General features: G+C 42.7%; 1 protein-coding gene across 1 annotated transcript in view; it reads right to left on the reverse strand.

Moving 5' to 3' along the window:
- The window catches only part of LOC138738576 (SAM domain-containing protein SAMSN-1-like), a 71,129-nt gene extending 64,450 nt beyond the window's left edge, over positions 1-6,679 (reverse strand). Inside the window, exon 1 of the mRNA XM_069889036.1 lies at positions 6,484-6,679. Coding sequence (XP_069745137.1) covers positions 6,484-6,540 — 57 coding nt within the window. The 5' untranslated portion in view covers positions 6,541-6,679. The remainder of the gene's footprint in view (positions 1-6,483) is intronic.
- Positions 6,680-14,300: the final 7,621 nt, after the last annotated feature.

Genomic DNA, 14,300 nt, shown 5'->3' on the forward strand with positions numbered 1-14,300 from the left:
AACCTCTGTGGATCCCATCTCTTGTATAAACGAGAGACCCACCGATGCTGGAAAAATCGAGAAATGCACAAACTGTAGGAGGAACTCAGTTGGAGTTTGGACGTTCACTTGGGTGTAAAAGAAGTTTTAAAAAATGTCTATGGAAAGCTTGTCTTCCAAGATGGAGGCAGAGAGATCAAGAAAAACAACGAATTTCATGACTTGGTTCATGACAATAAATTCTGATTCTGGTTCTGATGCTCCAAACATCTGTTGTGGAAAGCTTGTTTCCCAAGATGGAGATGCTTGAGATCTTCACCAAGGTGTTTACCTTGATGAAGGGCTCCAGCCCAAAACACTGGTTATGCATCTTTTTCTTTGTTACATACTGTTTGACCAGCTGAGTTTCTTCAACATTATGTTTTGATGGTCACATGGGTGTATATGGCCGGCGCAGACTCTGGGCCAGAAGAACCTGTTATTGTGCTGTATGTCTACTTTTAAAAATTAGCAGAAAATTGTTAATCTAACAGGAATCTAACAGAGTAGTTAACCCAAATTTGAAGACCTTGCATCATATCTTGAAGAAAAACTCAGTCCAGAAACCTCTGAAGCCTCCTATGGGTGCAACAAGACTGGCTGACTTCCTCCAGCCCTTCTGTGTTTTTACTTAAAGGAATCCAATAGACTAGCATAAAAGGCCGGACAGCATCCATGGAAAGGTTTGGGCCCATTACGCCTACTATCTTCCATGGATGCTGTATGGCCGGTTGTGTTCCTTCCACAGTTAGTGTGTTTCACCTCTTGCATCTTCCCTGATCTCAACCATTCGTTGGCTATGCCCACTTGTTGCTGGAATCCAAGGAAAGCTTAAGGATCCTCTGTATTTCAGAATAAAGGCCGCATTGCCGGAGCTCCAGTAACGGCATTGTTGTCACTGGTGCAAATCCGCGGAGAGCGAGGAGTGAAGTCTCTGCATTCCCCGTGGAGTACAACCAGCTAGTTCAACTTCTGTCGGCATTATACAGGCTGGAAACGTCCTGTTAAAGGAGCCAATGGTGGTTTAATTTTATGATTGGCAGCAAACACGAAGGGTTGCAGACCCCAGGGAAGCAGAGGCCTGGCACAGGCACCAGAAAACATGGCAGCGGACCAGTGAGAGGGTGCGAGGCTGACGAACACACAGGCGGTGATTCAAGGCAAGGTAATCATGCAGGCTGCTGGCTGCTGGCTGCTGTCGACTGCAGTCACACTAGGTTGTGGATTTCCGGAAACTGGTTCGAGACTGGCTGAAGAGATACCAGGTATTGAAACTGGGGTACGAGAGGGTATTGGAGGTTTCCCGATCATGTCAGAGGTGTGCATCTGGAGCTTGGGTAGCCAATGGTTTGGACTGAAGGCTGTGTGGCTGCAAAGACAGTGGAGGTGCTAGAAATAAATCCAGTGACATTCAGTGACCCTGGGGGAACTCTCTTTCTCTGGCTGTAAGGGGCGCTGGGGCAATTTCTGCTGATAGCAAATCTTTGTCTGCTTTATGGTAGACTAAAGGAAATTTTGTGTTATATCAAAGTTTCTGTTTTATTACATGACAATAAAATAACCTTGAATCTATCTAGGCTTAAAACTTTCCCCTTTGGAAAAGATTTTAATCACGTCCTCACATTGCTTCATGAGTGTCTGTGCTTTGTCACAGGAATGGCTTGCGATATCTTACTAGGTCAAGACCACAGGAGGTAGGAGCAGAATTAGGCCACTTGGCCCATCCAGTCTGCTCCACCAGTTGACGTAGTTAAACACGAATGACTCCAGATGCTGGGGTCAAGGGCAATACACAAATGTGCTGGAGAAACTCAGTAGAGCATGCAGCTTCCCTAGGAAGTCAAGGGCAACCAACGTTTCTGGCCTGAGCTCCATGTCTAATAAATTAATGGGTGTGTATGCTTATATCTAATGAAGGGCCCACTGACCAGCATATTTGTGCATTGTTCATGGCTGATGCATTCCTCCTTGCAACCCCATTCTCCTGCATTTTCCTCATAACCCTTGACGTCCTTAGTTATCAAGTAAACAAAGATATATAAATGCAAGTTGTTGTTGTATTTGCATATAAAAAGATCTGAACTGTGATCCATCTACCACATCAGGAAAGTTGTAGATTCAAGCAGATTACAGTCTTCATCTTATCCCCACTATCTGTGAGAGTTTAAGAACGCAATTGCATTGTGTATTAACTGTTACTATTCCTTCTATAAGATCTTGATATAACTAGCCCTTTCTCAAAGGTCTACAACTTTTTTCTGTCAGTCTCTGAGCTGTGATTCTGCTGCTGGTGAGGCTGAGATTTATTGCCCATTCCAGACGGACTCTTCCTTCATTGGTCGCCGCAGTCCATATCGTGCAGGTGCTCTTGCAGTGTTTTTCTTCCTGAAGCTCATCCCATTTGCCTGGTGTTCGGCCCATATATCATGTACCTGTCTAACTGTCTTTTAAACATTGCAATTTTACTCACCTCTAACAGCTCCTTCCATACACCCACCACCCTTTGTGTGATTAAGGTGCCCCTTACTTTAAATCTATGCTCTGTATCTTCGGAATCTTCTGGAATAAAGACAATAACGAGCCAATTCTTATTTTTACCTTCATTTACTCTCATTAAATCCCATATTATTTATCCAATGAATTAAATTATTTATTGTCGTGTGAACCAAGGCTCTACAAATCTCTGGTGAGACCACACTGAGAATATTGTGTTAATTTGTGGTCACCTCATTACAGGAAAGATGTGGAAGTTATGGGGAGGTTTAGCATTATTTGCTTGGATTGGAAAATACGTCTTATGAGGCAAGCTGGGGCTTTTTACTTTGGAGAGAAGAAGGATGAGAGGTGACTTAATAGAGGTCTACAAGATTATGAGAGGCGATCGCCAGCACCTTACCCCCACCCGCCCCCATCCAGGGCAGGAGAAGCAAACACCAGAGGACATCTGTACAAAGTGAAGGGAGGAAAGTTTAGAGGAGACATCAGGGGTGCTTTTTTTTTTACACAGAGAGTGGCGGGTGCCTGGAATGCATTGACAGGGTGCTGTTGGAGGCTGGAACAATAGGGCCATTTAAGAGACTCTTAAACAGGTTCATGGATGAAATAAATATAGAGGGTTATGGATAGGGGTGGTTTAGGTATTTTTGGTCGCCACAACATTGTGGGCTGAAGGGCCTCAACTGTGCCAAATCATTTAAAAAAAAGAATATTTCAATTGGTGTAAATCTGAAATATAAACAGAAAATCCCTAGGATGAAGCACAAAAGCAGACAGGAAGCTTTGGAAGCCTTGTTTTGAGCTCTTAATATGTAGACAGCTTCTGTCTAGAAAATTTTGCAGTAGTTGCTTCATCAAAATCTTTTGTACCACGGAAGGAAATTTCACAACAGAGCTAACAGTGAAGTGTGATATTTGGTGAGTACTTACGTTATGGTCAATTGTTCTACCAAGCACTGTACCTCCAAACAAGTCTGCATGCAGACTGGAGTGAAACACAAATGTCTTCAGACACCGTGATTGAAGTAAAAACACAATGGTGGAGAAACACAGCAGGTCACAGAGCCTATTTTATATAGAAACGATACATAACCAGTGTTTCGGGCCTGAGCCCTTCATCAAGGTATGAGTAAATGTACGCAGGCACCTGAATAAAATGGTGGGGAGGAAAGAGCAGGGGAGGAGAACGGTCTCAAAGACAGGAGGAAGGGGCATAGCTCTGTGAATGGAGAGAGACGGAGGAGAGCGGGAGGAAGGAGACAGAGGGATGGGGAAGAGAGGGAGAACAGGGAGTGGCCTAACAGAAACAGAAGACCGTCCAGCTGGAGAGTGCCCAGACAAAATACTAGGTGTTGCTCCTCCAGTTTACAGACAGCCCTCAGCTTGCAGTGCAGGATTGGAGGAGCAACATCTAGTATTCCGTCTGGGCTGGATCGTATTAACATGGACTTCTTCAGTTTCTGCTAGACCACACTCTATTCTACTTCTTCTCCTTATACCTCTGATTCCTTTCTTCCAGCTCTCCACAGAGCTATCCCCCCTCCCCCTGTTTTCTCTTGTGCCCTCCCTCCCATATCCACCTATTACCTCCTCCCTGTGAGCCTGTTCTCCTCTCCCTGACTCCCCCAACACGCCACCATTTTATTCAGATACCTGTCTACCTACATCTTCTTCATACCTTGATGAAGGGATCAAGCCCGAAACATTGATTATGTATCTTTATCTTTGCTATATAAAGTGCACTGGGTGACCTGCTGAGTTCCTCCAGTATTGTGTTTTTACTGCACGTAGACCAAATGCTTTTACATAGCTTTGCATAATTGGGCAATGAAATGATATAGAAACAAGTCAATTCCAGCAAACAGACACTCTTTACAGTGGATGTGGATATTTTGTATTTCCACCACTTCCCCTCTTGCCCTTTCTTAATGTTAGGACATTTGCTTCCTCTGTGCTAGAGACATTAAGGGCCCAGGTCCCTGCTCTCTCTCCTCTGCTTGTTCAGTTTTCTTGAATAAGTCAAAATAAAGCAAAGAAATTGTACTTATAAAGTGACGCATGTTAAGATTTGACACTGAGCGGAATTGATATCAGGACCTCTTAACAAAGCTTGTTAGAGGCACCGTTGGAGGAGCTGTTCACAGCTCTGATAAGATACACAAGCACAGTGTGCAGATACACCCACGTATCTGCTTGCTCTAGCCACACAGGATCATAAAATACATTGCCAAATAGTAAATAGAAATTAAACTACCACGCGACGGAAAAAAGAGAGTAAATGTAATAGGATGGATAAATCCTTAGAGGCAGTTAGTGCAAAAAAAAAGTGATGTTACTCGAATGCAGATGCAAAATAAGTGGGCAGCAAGCAGTCATGAAGGATCCACACCACCCAACGCACGCTCTGTTCTCACTACTCCGCCATCAGGAAAAAGGTCTAGGTGCCACAAGACTCACACTACCAGGTTCAGGAACAGCTGCTCCCCCTCCACATCAGACTCCTCATTGACAAACTCAATCAGAGACTCATTTAAGGATTCTTACTTGGCAGATTATTTGTGACTGAATATTTATTTTCTGTATTTTGCACAGTCAGTTTGTTTACATTTCTTTCTTTCTGTACGTTTCTCTCTTTTGTATACATATCTTTTCCTTGAGTGCAGTTGCACTTCTGGTAAGTAGAAATTCTGCCTGGCCCAAAGGAAACAGAATCTCAGAGTTGTAGGTGATATCATGTATGGAGTCCACTAGTAAATTTGAAGGGTGCAAATTAAAACTTGATAGGACTGAGGAGATCATCAAAGTCAAACATCTTCAGTCCGAAAAATGACCACGAATGAGCTTCACGGCATTGTTTTAGCCCAGGGGTCCTGTGTGTGAAGGCGAGATACCTTGCCCTCATTCTAGACTTCAGGCCAAGACTGCATGATACCAGCACCTGTTTCGTCACCAGCGTGATGCATTTCTCAGTCCTATTAAGAGTCCCAATGAACGAAAGCCTTTCCTGTTGAACAATCCGAATGATCTCAGTCTCTCCCTGTTCAGGATGCCAGTAATTGTAACCTTTATCATCGCAGATTTCCAGAAGTCTGACTCCCTTCGCTAATAGACTAAACCAGTGGTTCTCAACTATTTTTCTTTCCACTCTCATACCATTTTATGTAATTCCTTACTGACCACAGAACACCTATAGGATGCCATAGATATTCTGTGGTTATTGAGGGATTACTTAACAATTACTTATTTGAGTGGAAAGGAAAAGGTTGAGAGCCACTGGACTAAACTGATGTTCAGTGCAGGAGTCCCAAATGGACTAATCTCTCCCTATGGAATGAAAACCTTCCTGGAATCCTAGCAGTTTAAATTCTTCCCAGATGAATTGAAACCTTTCCCACTGTAATAATAATCTTTCCATGAGGTGAGTCTCATCTGATTGTAGAGCCTTCATGTCTAAACTCCTGTCTATATCTTCCCAATGCACCAATCCAATCTCATTGATGTCTATTGTGGGAAATACCAAATGATCAAGTAAAAACACACTGCTGGAGAAACTCAGCTGGTCAAAGGGTGTACTAAATGCAGCAAAGATAAAGATACACAGTCAACGTTTCAGGTTTGAGTCCTTCATCAAGATATGAAAGGCTCAAGCCCAGAACACTGATTATGTATCTTTATCTTTGCTCTATAAAGTACACTCTTTGACCAGCTGAGTTTCTCCAGCAGTGTGTTTTTACTTCAACCACAGAGTCTGCAGACTTTCGTGTTTTACTTCATATCAAAAGATCAGATTCCAAAACTCTGGCTTTCTAACAACCACAATCTACAAAACTTGGAAGGTAACTTTCCGGTGAATTTCTCACAGTCTGGAACACCACGTCTGCACTCTTCAACTGTCCAAACCCTACTGATAATCCTCTGTATTTGGGCACCACACATTGTCTGACTATAATACTTCAGTGTCAAACGTACCTTGGGTTTTAAGCATTTCTCCTTGTCTGAGGCATTTGAAGCTTTCCGTCGTATCATTCTCCTGTCCTTCAGTGAAACTTCTGCCTCTTCAAAAAAGATGCCGGGCTTAAGCTGGAAAGTGAAGTGTTACTGCCACACAAACCACAATCTTCCAGTCAGATGCGTTAGCTGACTTCCTTCTCAGCAGCGGAAGCATTATGTGTGATGTTACAGGAAAATCACACAGTTTCTGATGCAGAACTAAGGAAATCAACTGACAAATCAATCAATAGAAATCTTGGTCGCTGCCATTGATCTGCCACCATCACCAAAACGTGTCGCATTTCAGCTTCATCGCTACAGTTCTCCTCATAGTTGGGGGTGTTCACCATGTTTTTATAAGACCAGAAGGCACAGGGGAAGAAAAAAGGCTATTCAGCCCATCGAGTCTGTCCCAGATGTAAAAGGCCAAATTAAAATTAAATTGAACAACAATTCTTATCATCCTGAGAGTCTGTGTTTTTGTTGCATGCTCAAGCAGGATGCAAGTCAAACAAGTGCAGAAAACTCGTGAAATACTGGGCAGATCGAGTAGCATCTGTGGGAAGAGAATTCGAGTGGGTATGAGCTAGGAGAGTGGACAACTTGGTTTGTTTTCTCTGGAGTGTTGGAGGTTGATGGGAGACCTGATCGAGGTTTATAACTTTCTAAGAAGCATAGAAAAGCCAGTCAGTCAGAATCTATTTTCCCCAGGGGAAAAATTTAATCAGACATTTTTATATAGAGGATGGTGAGTGAATGGAACAGGTTGTCGGAGGAGGTGGCCAAGGACAAAAATCTGATGGATACATGGATGTTGGAGACTGGCTTAAGATTGGCTGAAGGATTACCAGGTATTGGAACTGGGATACGAGAAGGTGCCGGGTGTGAAGTCTTCCTGATTGTGTCAGAGGTTCAGATCTGGAGCTTGGGTTGCTGATGGTTTGGTCTGAAACCTGTGTGTCTGCAGAGGCTGCAGGAGCGTTGGAGGCAAATCCACAGGCTCTCACTGATTCTGGGGAGACTCTCTTTTGTTTCTCTTTCTCTGACACTCAAGCCCTTTTTATGGAGTGATGCCACGTTCCAGCCAGCTGAACGAGGATTAAAAAAAAGGTGGACTTACCGTCTATGGAGAAGGCCTCTAAGGCTGTTCCAGCATTGCTTTTATGGAGAGTGGGGTTGGGAGCCATCCTCCGGAGCTGAGGGAGGCGAAGCGAGTGGGACAGTAGTGCTGCCCGTCGCCATAGGGTCGAACATACGCGCCAAGCAATGGCCGTCTTCGTTACCCATAATCCATAATCCCCCATGCAGCTGAAACTGCCTGGGAAACACAGAGTGGTTCCAGCTATGTGGGGGATTGTGGGTAACAAAGACAGCCACTGCATTAAAACAAAAAAGAGGCTCACCCTTGTCTTTATGGAGCGAGTTGAAGCGACTCATTCCAGCTCTGGACTACCCCGCTGGAAGGATTGGAGTCCACGTCCAGCATCTGCCATCGGCATTTTTATAAAGGTAGGTTGAGCGATATGAAGATGGAGAATATCCGCCTTTACATTCACTTTTATCACCACTCTAAAAAGGCATTAAGAGGCACCTGGAAATTTCCGCTGATGACAAAACCATCTGCCTTACAGCAGACTAAAGCCAATTTCTTGTATTCTTACATCTGGCAGTAAAGGAATCTTGGATATTTATAGGATAGGTTTAGAGAGATTTGGACCAAACACAGGCAGGTAGGACAAGAGCAGATTTTGGTCAGCATGGGCAAGTTGGGCTGAAAGGCCTGTTTCCATGCTGTATGGCTCTTTGATTAGAGGATATCCATTTAAGGTGAGGTGGGTGGAGGGTAAATTTTAAGGAAATGTGTGAGGAGTAATATTTTAAACGGAGTAGTAAGTTTCTTCCCTACTATTCGCAGCTTCTGAAATGGATCTTACACTGCCAAAAGATGGTGCCCACCACTGTTTTAACAATACTTTTCTCCACTCCCTGCACAAGGAAGATTTTCAAAACTTGCAGAGGCACCTGGACCAACTGTGAGAATGGGGCAAAAAATGACAGATGGAGTTTAATGCAGGTAAGTGTGAGAGGATGCATTGTGGAAGGACAAACCAAGGTAGGACGCACACAGTAAATGAGGGGTATGGAGGAGCAACGAGATCTGGAATACAGATACATTGTTCCCTGATGGTGGAATTGCAGGTGGACAGGGTTGTAAAGAAAGCTTTTGGCATCTTCGCCTTTGTAAATCAAAGTATTGAGTCTAGGAGTTGGGATGTTGAAGTGATTTAAGACATTGGCGAGGCCAAATTTGGAATATTGTGTTCAGTTCTAGTCACCTAACTACAGGAAGAATATCAGTTAGATTGAGAGAGTGCAGAGAAGATTTACTAGGATGTTGCCAGGTCTTCAGGAGTTGAGTTACAGGTTCAGAATGTATTCCTTGGAGTAAATAAGAATGAGGGGAGATTTGATAGATGTGAATATGCTTTTTCCACTTAGATTGGGGGAAACAAATATGAGAGGTTATAGTTTTAAGCTGAAAGGGGAAAGGTTTAGGGGGAACATTAGGGGAAAGTTCTTCACTCAGTGAGTGGTGGGAGTGTTGAATGGGCTGCCATCTGATGTGGTGAATGTGGGCTTGATCTTGAGTTTTAAAAATAGATTGGATAGATAGATACATGGATAGGAGACACGTGGAGGGTTATGGAGTGGGAGCCGGTCAGTGGAGCTAGTGAAATAGTGGTTGGCACAGACTAGAAGGACAGAATGGCCTGATTTCTGTGCTGTAGCATTCTATGGTTCCTTTCATACACTATAGAAATGCACTTCCACTCAAAACAAGGCATTCTATGGAAAATAAGGGTTTCACATGAGCATGAGGGAAAATCATGAAACAGAAGGTTTATGTGGGTATACAAGAAAATCTGCAGTTAATGGGGTCTAGTGCATTACACAAAATTGATGGAGAAATTCGGCAGGACTCGCAGCACAGGCAGTAAAGTGTATCCAAAGTTAAGGCCCGGGCCCTTCATCAGGAGTGTTGAGAATCAGGCAGACTGCAGTGAACTGAGATTCACTGGTGGTGTGTTATACCGATGGCTGGCTCCACCCCCATCTACCCATATATAACCTTGGTTTCCCCCCAAAACCCTGAGCCCACCTGAAAAGCGTATGTTCTCCTTCCAGTCATGAGAGCTTTTATTCACACTAAACAGGCGTCTGAATAAAAAGATGGAGATTGGGTAAAAGGGAAGGGGGAGGAGAAAAGGCTAACAGGTAAGAGGCAAAAGGTGTATATAGGTGGAAGAAGAAGACGCTGAGAATTAAAAATACAATTGCTGGAGAAATTCAGCAGGTCAAACAGTGTCCTTTATATAGTAAAAGATACATAACCAACGTTTTGGGCTTGACCCCTTCATCAAGGTCTTTGCTTATATAAAGGACACTGTTTGACCTGCTGTGTTTCTACTTCAACCATAGTGTCTGCAGACTTTTTTCTTTTATTTTAGGAGCTGAGAAATGATGGGGAAATGTTTTCTCGGAATGTAACCCTTCTTGTAATGTGGTGGGAGGGGGGGTGAGTGGAAGGAAGTAGGGACAGGATTGGCTGCCTGTTTCTGAACTGTCGGTCTATACCAAGAACTTGAGAGATCGCAGGACAGGAGAGGCTGATTATCAGTGTTCACAATACCTCAAAAGGAATCGTGCTCAGGGCTCATATAAAGTCCTGCAGTTTTACAAATAACATGAAAGGCCTGGGAGCTGACCTGATACAAGATAGTATTTGCAATTTCAGAACCTTGCATCAACAGATACAAAGTAAAGCAACAAGGAAAGAGAGCAGTGAATAGTATATTGGCTCCCTCGTCCCTCCTTAAGGAAGGAAGTTCATTGTGACAACTTATCACTGGACCCTTGATTATAATCAAGAAGCAAAGCCTAGGTGGAACATTTAAAAAGTCTGCCAAAATTAACAGTGGTACAGTTAGCAAAGCGTACCCTCCAACCACCAAGATTCAGGCCCATGCTCAAGTGCTGTCCGTGTGATGTTTGCACATTCACCCTCTGACCTCATGAACTTGCCTTGGGTGCTCTCACATCCCAAAAGCATGCAAGCCTGTGGGTTAAATGGCCCCAAAAAATTTAAAATATTTAAAAAAAAATTTTTAATTAATTTTAAATTAAATTTAAACTTTGAAACTATATTTTTTATAATTAGATATACAGCATGGTAAAGGGCCATTTCAGCCCACGGGTCCATGATGCCCAATTTACACCCAATTAACTTACACCCCTGGTACGTTACAAACAGAAGGAAACTGGAGCCCCCAGGGAAAACCCACGCAGGCACGGGGAGAATGTACAAGTTCCTTACAGGCAACGTGGGATTTGAACCCCAGTCCTGACTGATGGTGCAGTAAAGGGGTTATGCTAGCCACTATGCCCACCATGCTGCCCAACTGTTGCATCGGTGAGGCTTGGAATGTGGAAGAGGGTTGATGAACAGAATGGACTCAATAGGCTGAAGAGGCTGCTTCTTTGATGTATGAATATGAGCAGGAAGATGCAATATCTCAAATATCTCCACAAGAGATTTTTTAAAAATGAGATTTAGGTGTTAAGATAAACTACTAAGTAAATGGGACATGAGCAAAGCTGAGAGAGATTGACAGAGATGCAGTTTCACAATATAATCAGCAAGTGGCTCAAGAATAAATAAATTAATTAGTCAATTGGCGGGCATCTCACTGGAAGTTGATGTTCTACAAGATGTAAGCTGACCCAAAACATTAATTTTCCAGAGTTTTTTTGAAGAGATGGCCAAGAACCTTGATGAGGGACATTGTCTACCTGGACTTGAGCAAGGTCTTTGACAATGTGCTTCAAGTTAGAGTGGCCTAGAATTGCCATCCTCAATCTATTTTTAGTCTATGGCCTTTCTGGGACTCATGTGAAGCAGTCAAGTTTTGGTTTCTTCCCTACTTCTCTCCTGTCCACTACATTAAAAAAAAATATATATTTATGCAACATGAGATGAAAGAAAACAAGGCTTTTACTTAAATGCGCTGTGGCCCCTGTTAAGAATGGCTGGTCTAGAAAGTTAGATCACATGGGATCCAGGGTGAACTGGACAATTGGATACAAAATTGGCTTGGCAGGAAGAGACATGAGAAAATAAGAATATAAGTCGGCCATCCAGCCCTTCGGCCCTGCTCCGCCATTCCATGTGATCATGGCTGATCTGATGACAGGCTCATCTCCACCAACCTACTATTTCCCAATATTCCTTAATTCCCTTACTATGTAGAAATCTATCCAACCTTGTCTTAAATAAAGGCAGTGCGTTTTAGCAAAGTGCAATACACAAACATGATGGAGAAACCCAGCAGATCATGCAGTATCCATAAGAAGTAACTGCTAAACAACATCTTGGGTTTCAGTCTTTAGTAAGGAGTAAGCAAAAACAGGACATTAAGAAGGTCTATGCGATTTGGGTTTCATTAATAGGGGGAATTAAGTTCAAGAGTCTCTGAATCTAATCAAGAATACAAGTCTCTGGTAAGGCCACACTTAGAATATTGTGTTCAGTTTTGGTCACCTCATTACAGGAAGGATGTGGAGATTTACCAGGATTAGAAAATAAGTCTTATGAGGCAGGGTTAGCAGAGCTGGGACTTTTTAGATCAAAGAAGGATGAGAGGAAAATGGCACGGGAGACTTTTTTTTTTCAGTTCCATTTTGAGTTTTTTAATTTTTTTCAATTTAAGTTCTTTTTCATTTTTTGTCCTTTGATACTTAGCCTTTCTGATTGTTTTATCTTCCTCGGTTTCTGTAGGGATCTTTGACCCCACCGGAATTTGTATCAATGTAATTTAATTGACTGTATTTTCAGTTGTACAAGGGTGGGAAATAATTACAGACCCTGTATGTTACTTGAATGTTAAAAAAAAGATTATAATGTTAGTTTGAATTTTATGAGTCTACGAAAATTAAAATAAAATATTCAAGAAAAATGAAGGGTGAGATGAGAATTAAAAGAGATGTACAGGATTCTGAGAGGCCTAGACAGGGTGAACAGCCAGTGCCTTTCTTCCAGGACAGGAATAGCAAACACTAGAGGACATCTGTACAAAGGTGAAGGGAGGGAAGTTTAGAGGAGACAACAGGGGTAAGTTTTTTACACAAAGAGTTGTGGGTGCCTGAAAAGCCTTGCCGGGGATGGTAGTGGAGGCTGAAACCTTAGGAGCATGTAAGAGACTCTTAGACAGGCACACGGATGAAAGAAAAATAAAGGGTAATGAGGCAAGAAGGGTTTAGTGCTTTTCTTTCGAAGGAGTATACAGGTCGGAACAACCATCAAGGGCCGAATGGCCTGTACTGTGCTGTAGTGTTCTATGTTCTAAGTTCTAAGATGTCTGAATTAAAAAGGTAAGGACTATGTTAGTGAACTAATTGAATTAAATAAAAAATAGATTAAAAGAGACAATAAATACATAAGATATAAATATTCAGAATAATTTTACTGCAAATAAAATGACTTGCAATAGTACAGACAGTCCTTTTAAGCAGTCCGGGGTTATTGTAACAACGGGATGTTCACGAATCTGGTAGATTTTGGAAAATTCAATGAGTGAACACAGGATGACAATCGCAGCAAGCCACTTTTGGATGAATGGAGGGCATTTGGCTAGTGGCATGTGCCAATCCTAGCCAAAAAGTGACCACTTTGGCTGACTCAACATCCTTGTCCTTGGTCCCAAGTCATGCAAAGTATGGTTCCAAGTGATCATCTGGGGACTTTTTCAAATGTGGGGAGAGTTTATGAGTTCCACACCCCATCAAATGTTTCAACTTTCCTCCAACCTTCCCACTAATTCAATCTATGTGGTCTGGTTACCACCTTCCTGCTGAGGTAAAGCACTTACCTGTACATTCTGTCCAGACACCCCACAGCTGCAATAGCCTCGATTAAATCTTCCCTCCAAAGCCTCCAAATCTTCCCTCCAAAGCCTATTCCAAACAGGCTCTTCCCAGAATTATAATTCTCCAGTTCTGGAAACCTACTCATAAATGTGTCCCATACCCTCTTTTGTATAATGACATTATTTCTGTGGTGTGATGCCAGAGCTCTAGCAGTGGTATATTGGCATTCTCACAAAGTTCTAACACTGCATTAGCATGACCAGCCCTGCTCCGGGATTCCAACAAACAAAGTGTTGCTCGCACTTTCTTATCTACATCAGACGTTCTCAACAGGAGCCATTTTAAAATCTCAGTCTATGGAACAATACACAATTCAGTTCAAATTTATTCCCTTGCCTTGTTTGCACTCTACATATTTTTTTTTAATTAGAGACCCAGCGCAGTAAAAGGTCCTTCCAGCCCACGAGCCCACACTGCCCAAATAAAACCATGAGACCAGTTTTGAACCATGGGAGGAAACCAGGGCACATAGAGGAAACCTATGCATGGGAGAACATAAAAGCAATGGATTCAAACCCGAGCCCCTAGCACTGTAGTAGCACTGATCACTACGCAAACTGTGCCACACATTTTGTATTTTGTGCTCCTCAAGACTGAATTCTATTCACAATTGTAATGTTCACTTGACCATTCCATTAATTTTCCAGGATTGTGTGCGACCACAAGGAAAGTGGATCTCATCGGAAACCTGCTCAAAATGGTTAGCATTGACATGATGGGCTGATTAACCACCTCTGGCCTTGTGGGATTCTCAATTATATATACATGCGTAATTGGTCATATCGGTCTTCCTTCATTGCATCATTTCATTT

Source organism: Narcine bancroftii, chromosome 7, assembly GCF_036971445.1.
Source record: "Narcine bancroftii isolate sNarBan1 chromosome 7, sNarBan1.hap1, whole genome shotgun sequence".
Lineage (NCBI taxonomy): Eukaryota > Metazoa > Chordata > Chondrichthyes > Torpediniformes > Narcinidae > Narcine > Narcine bancroftii.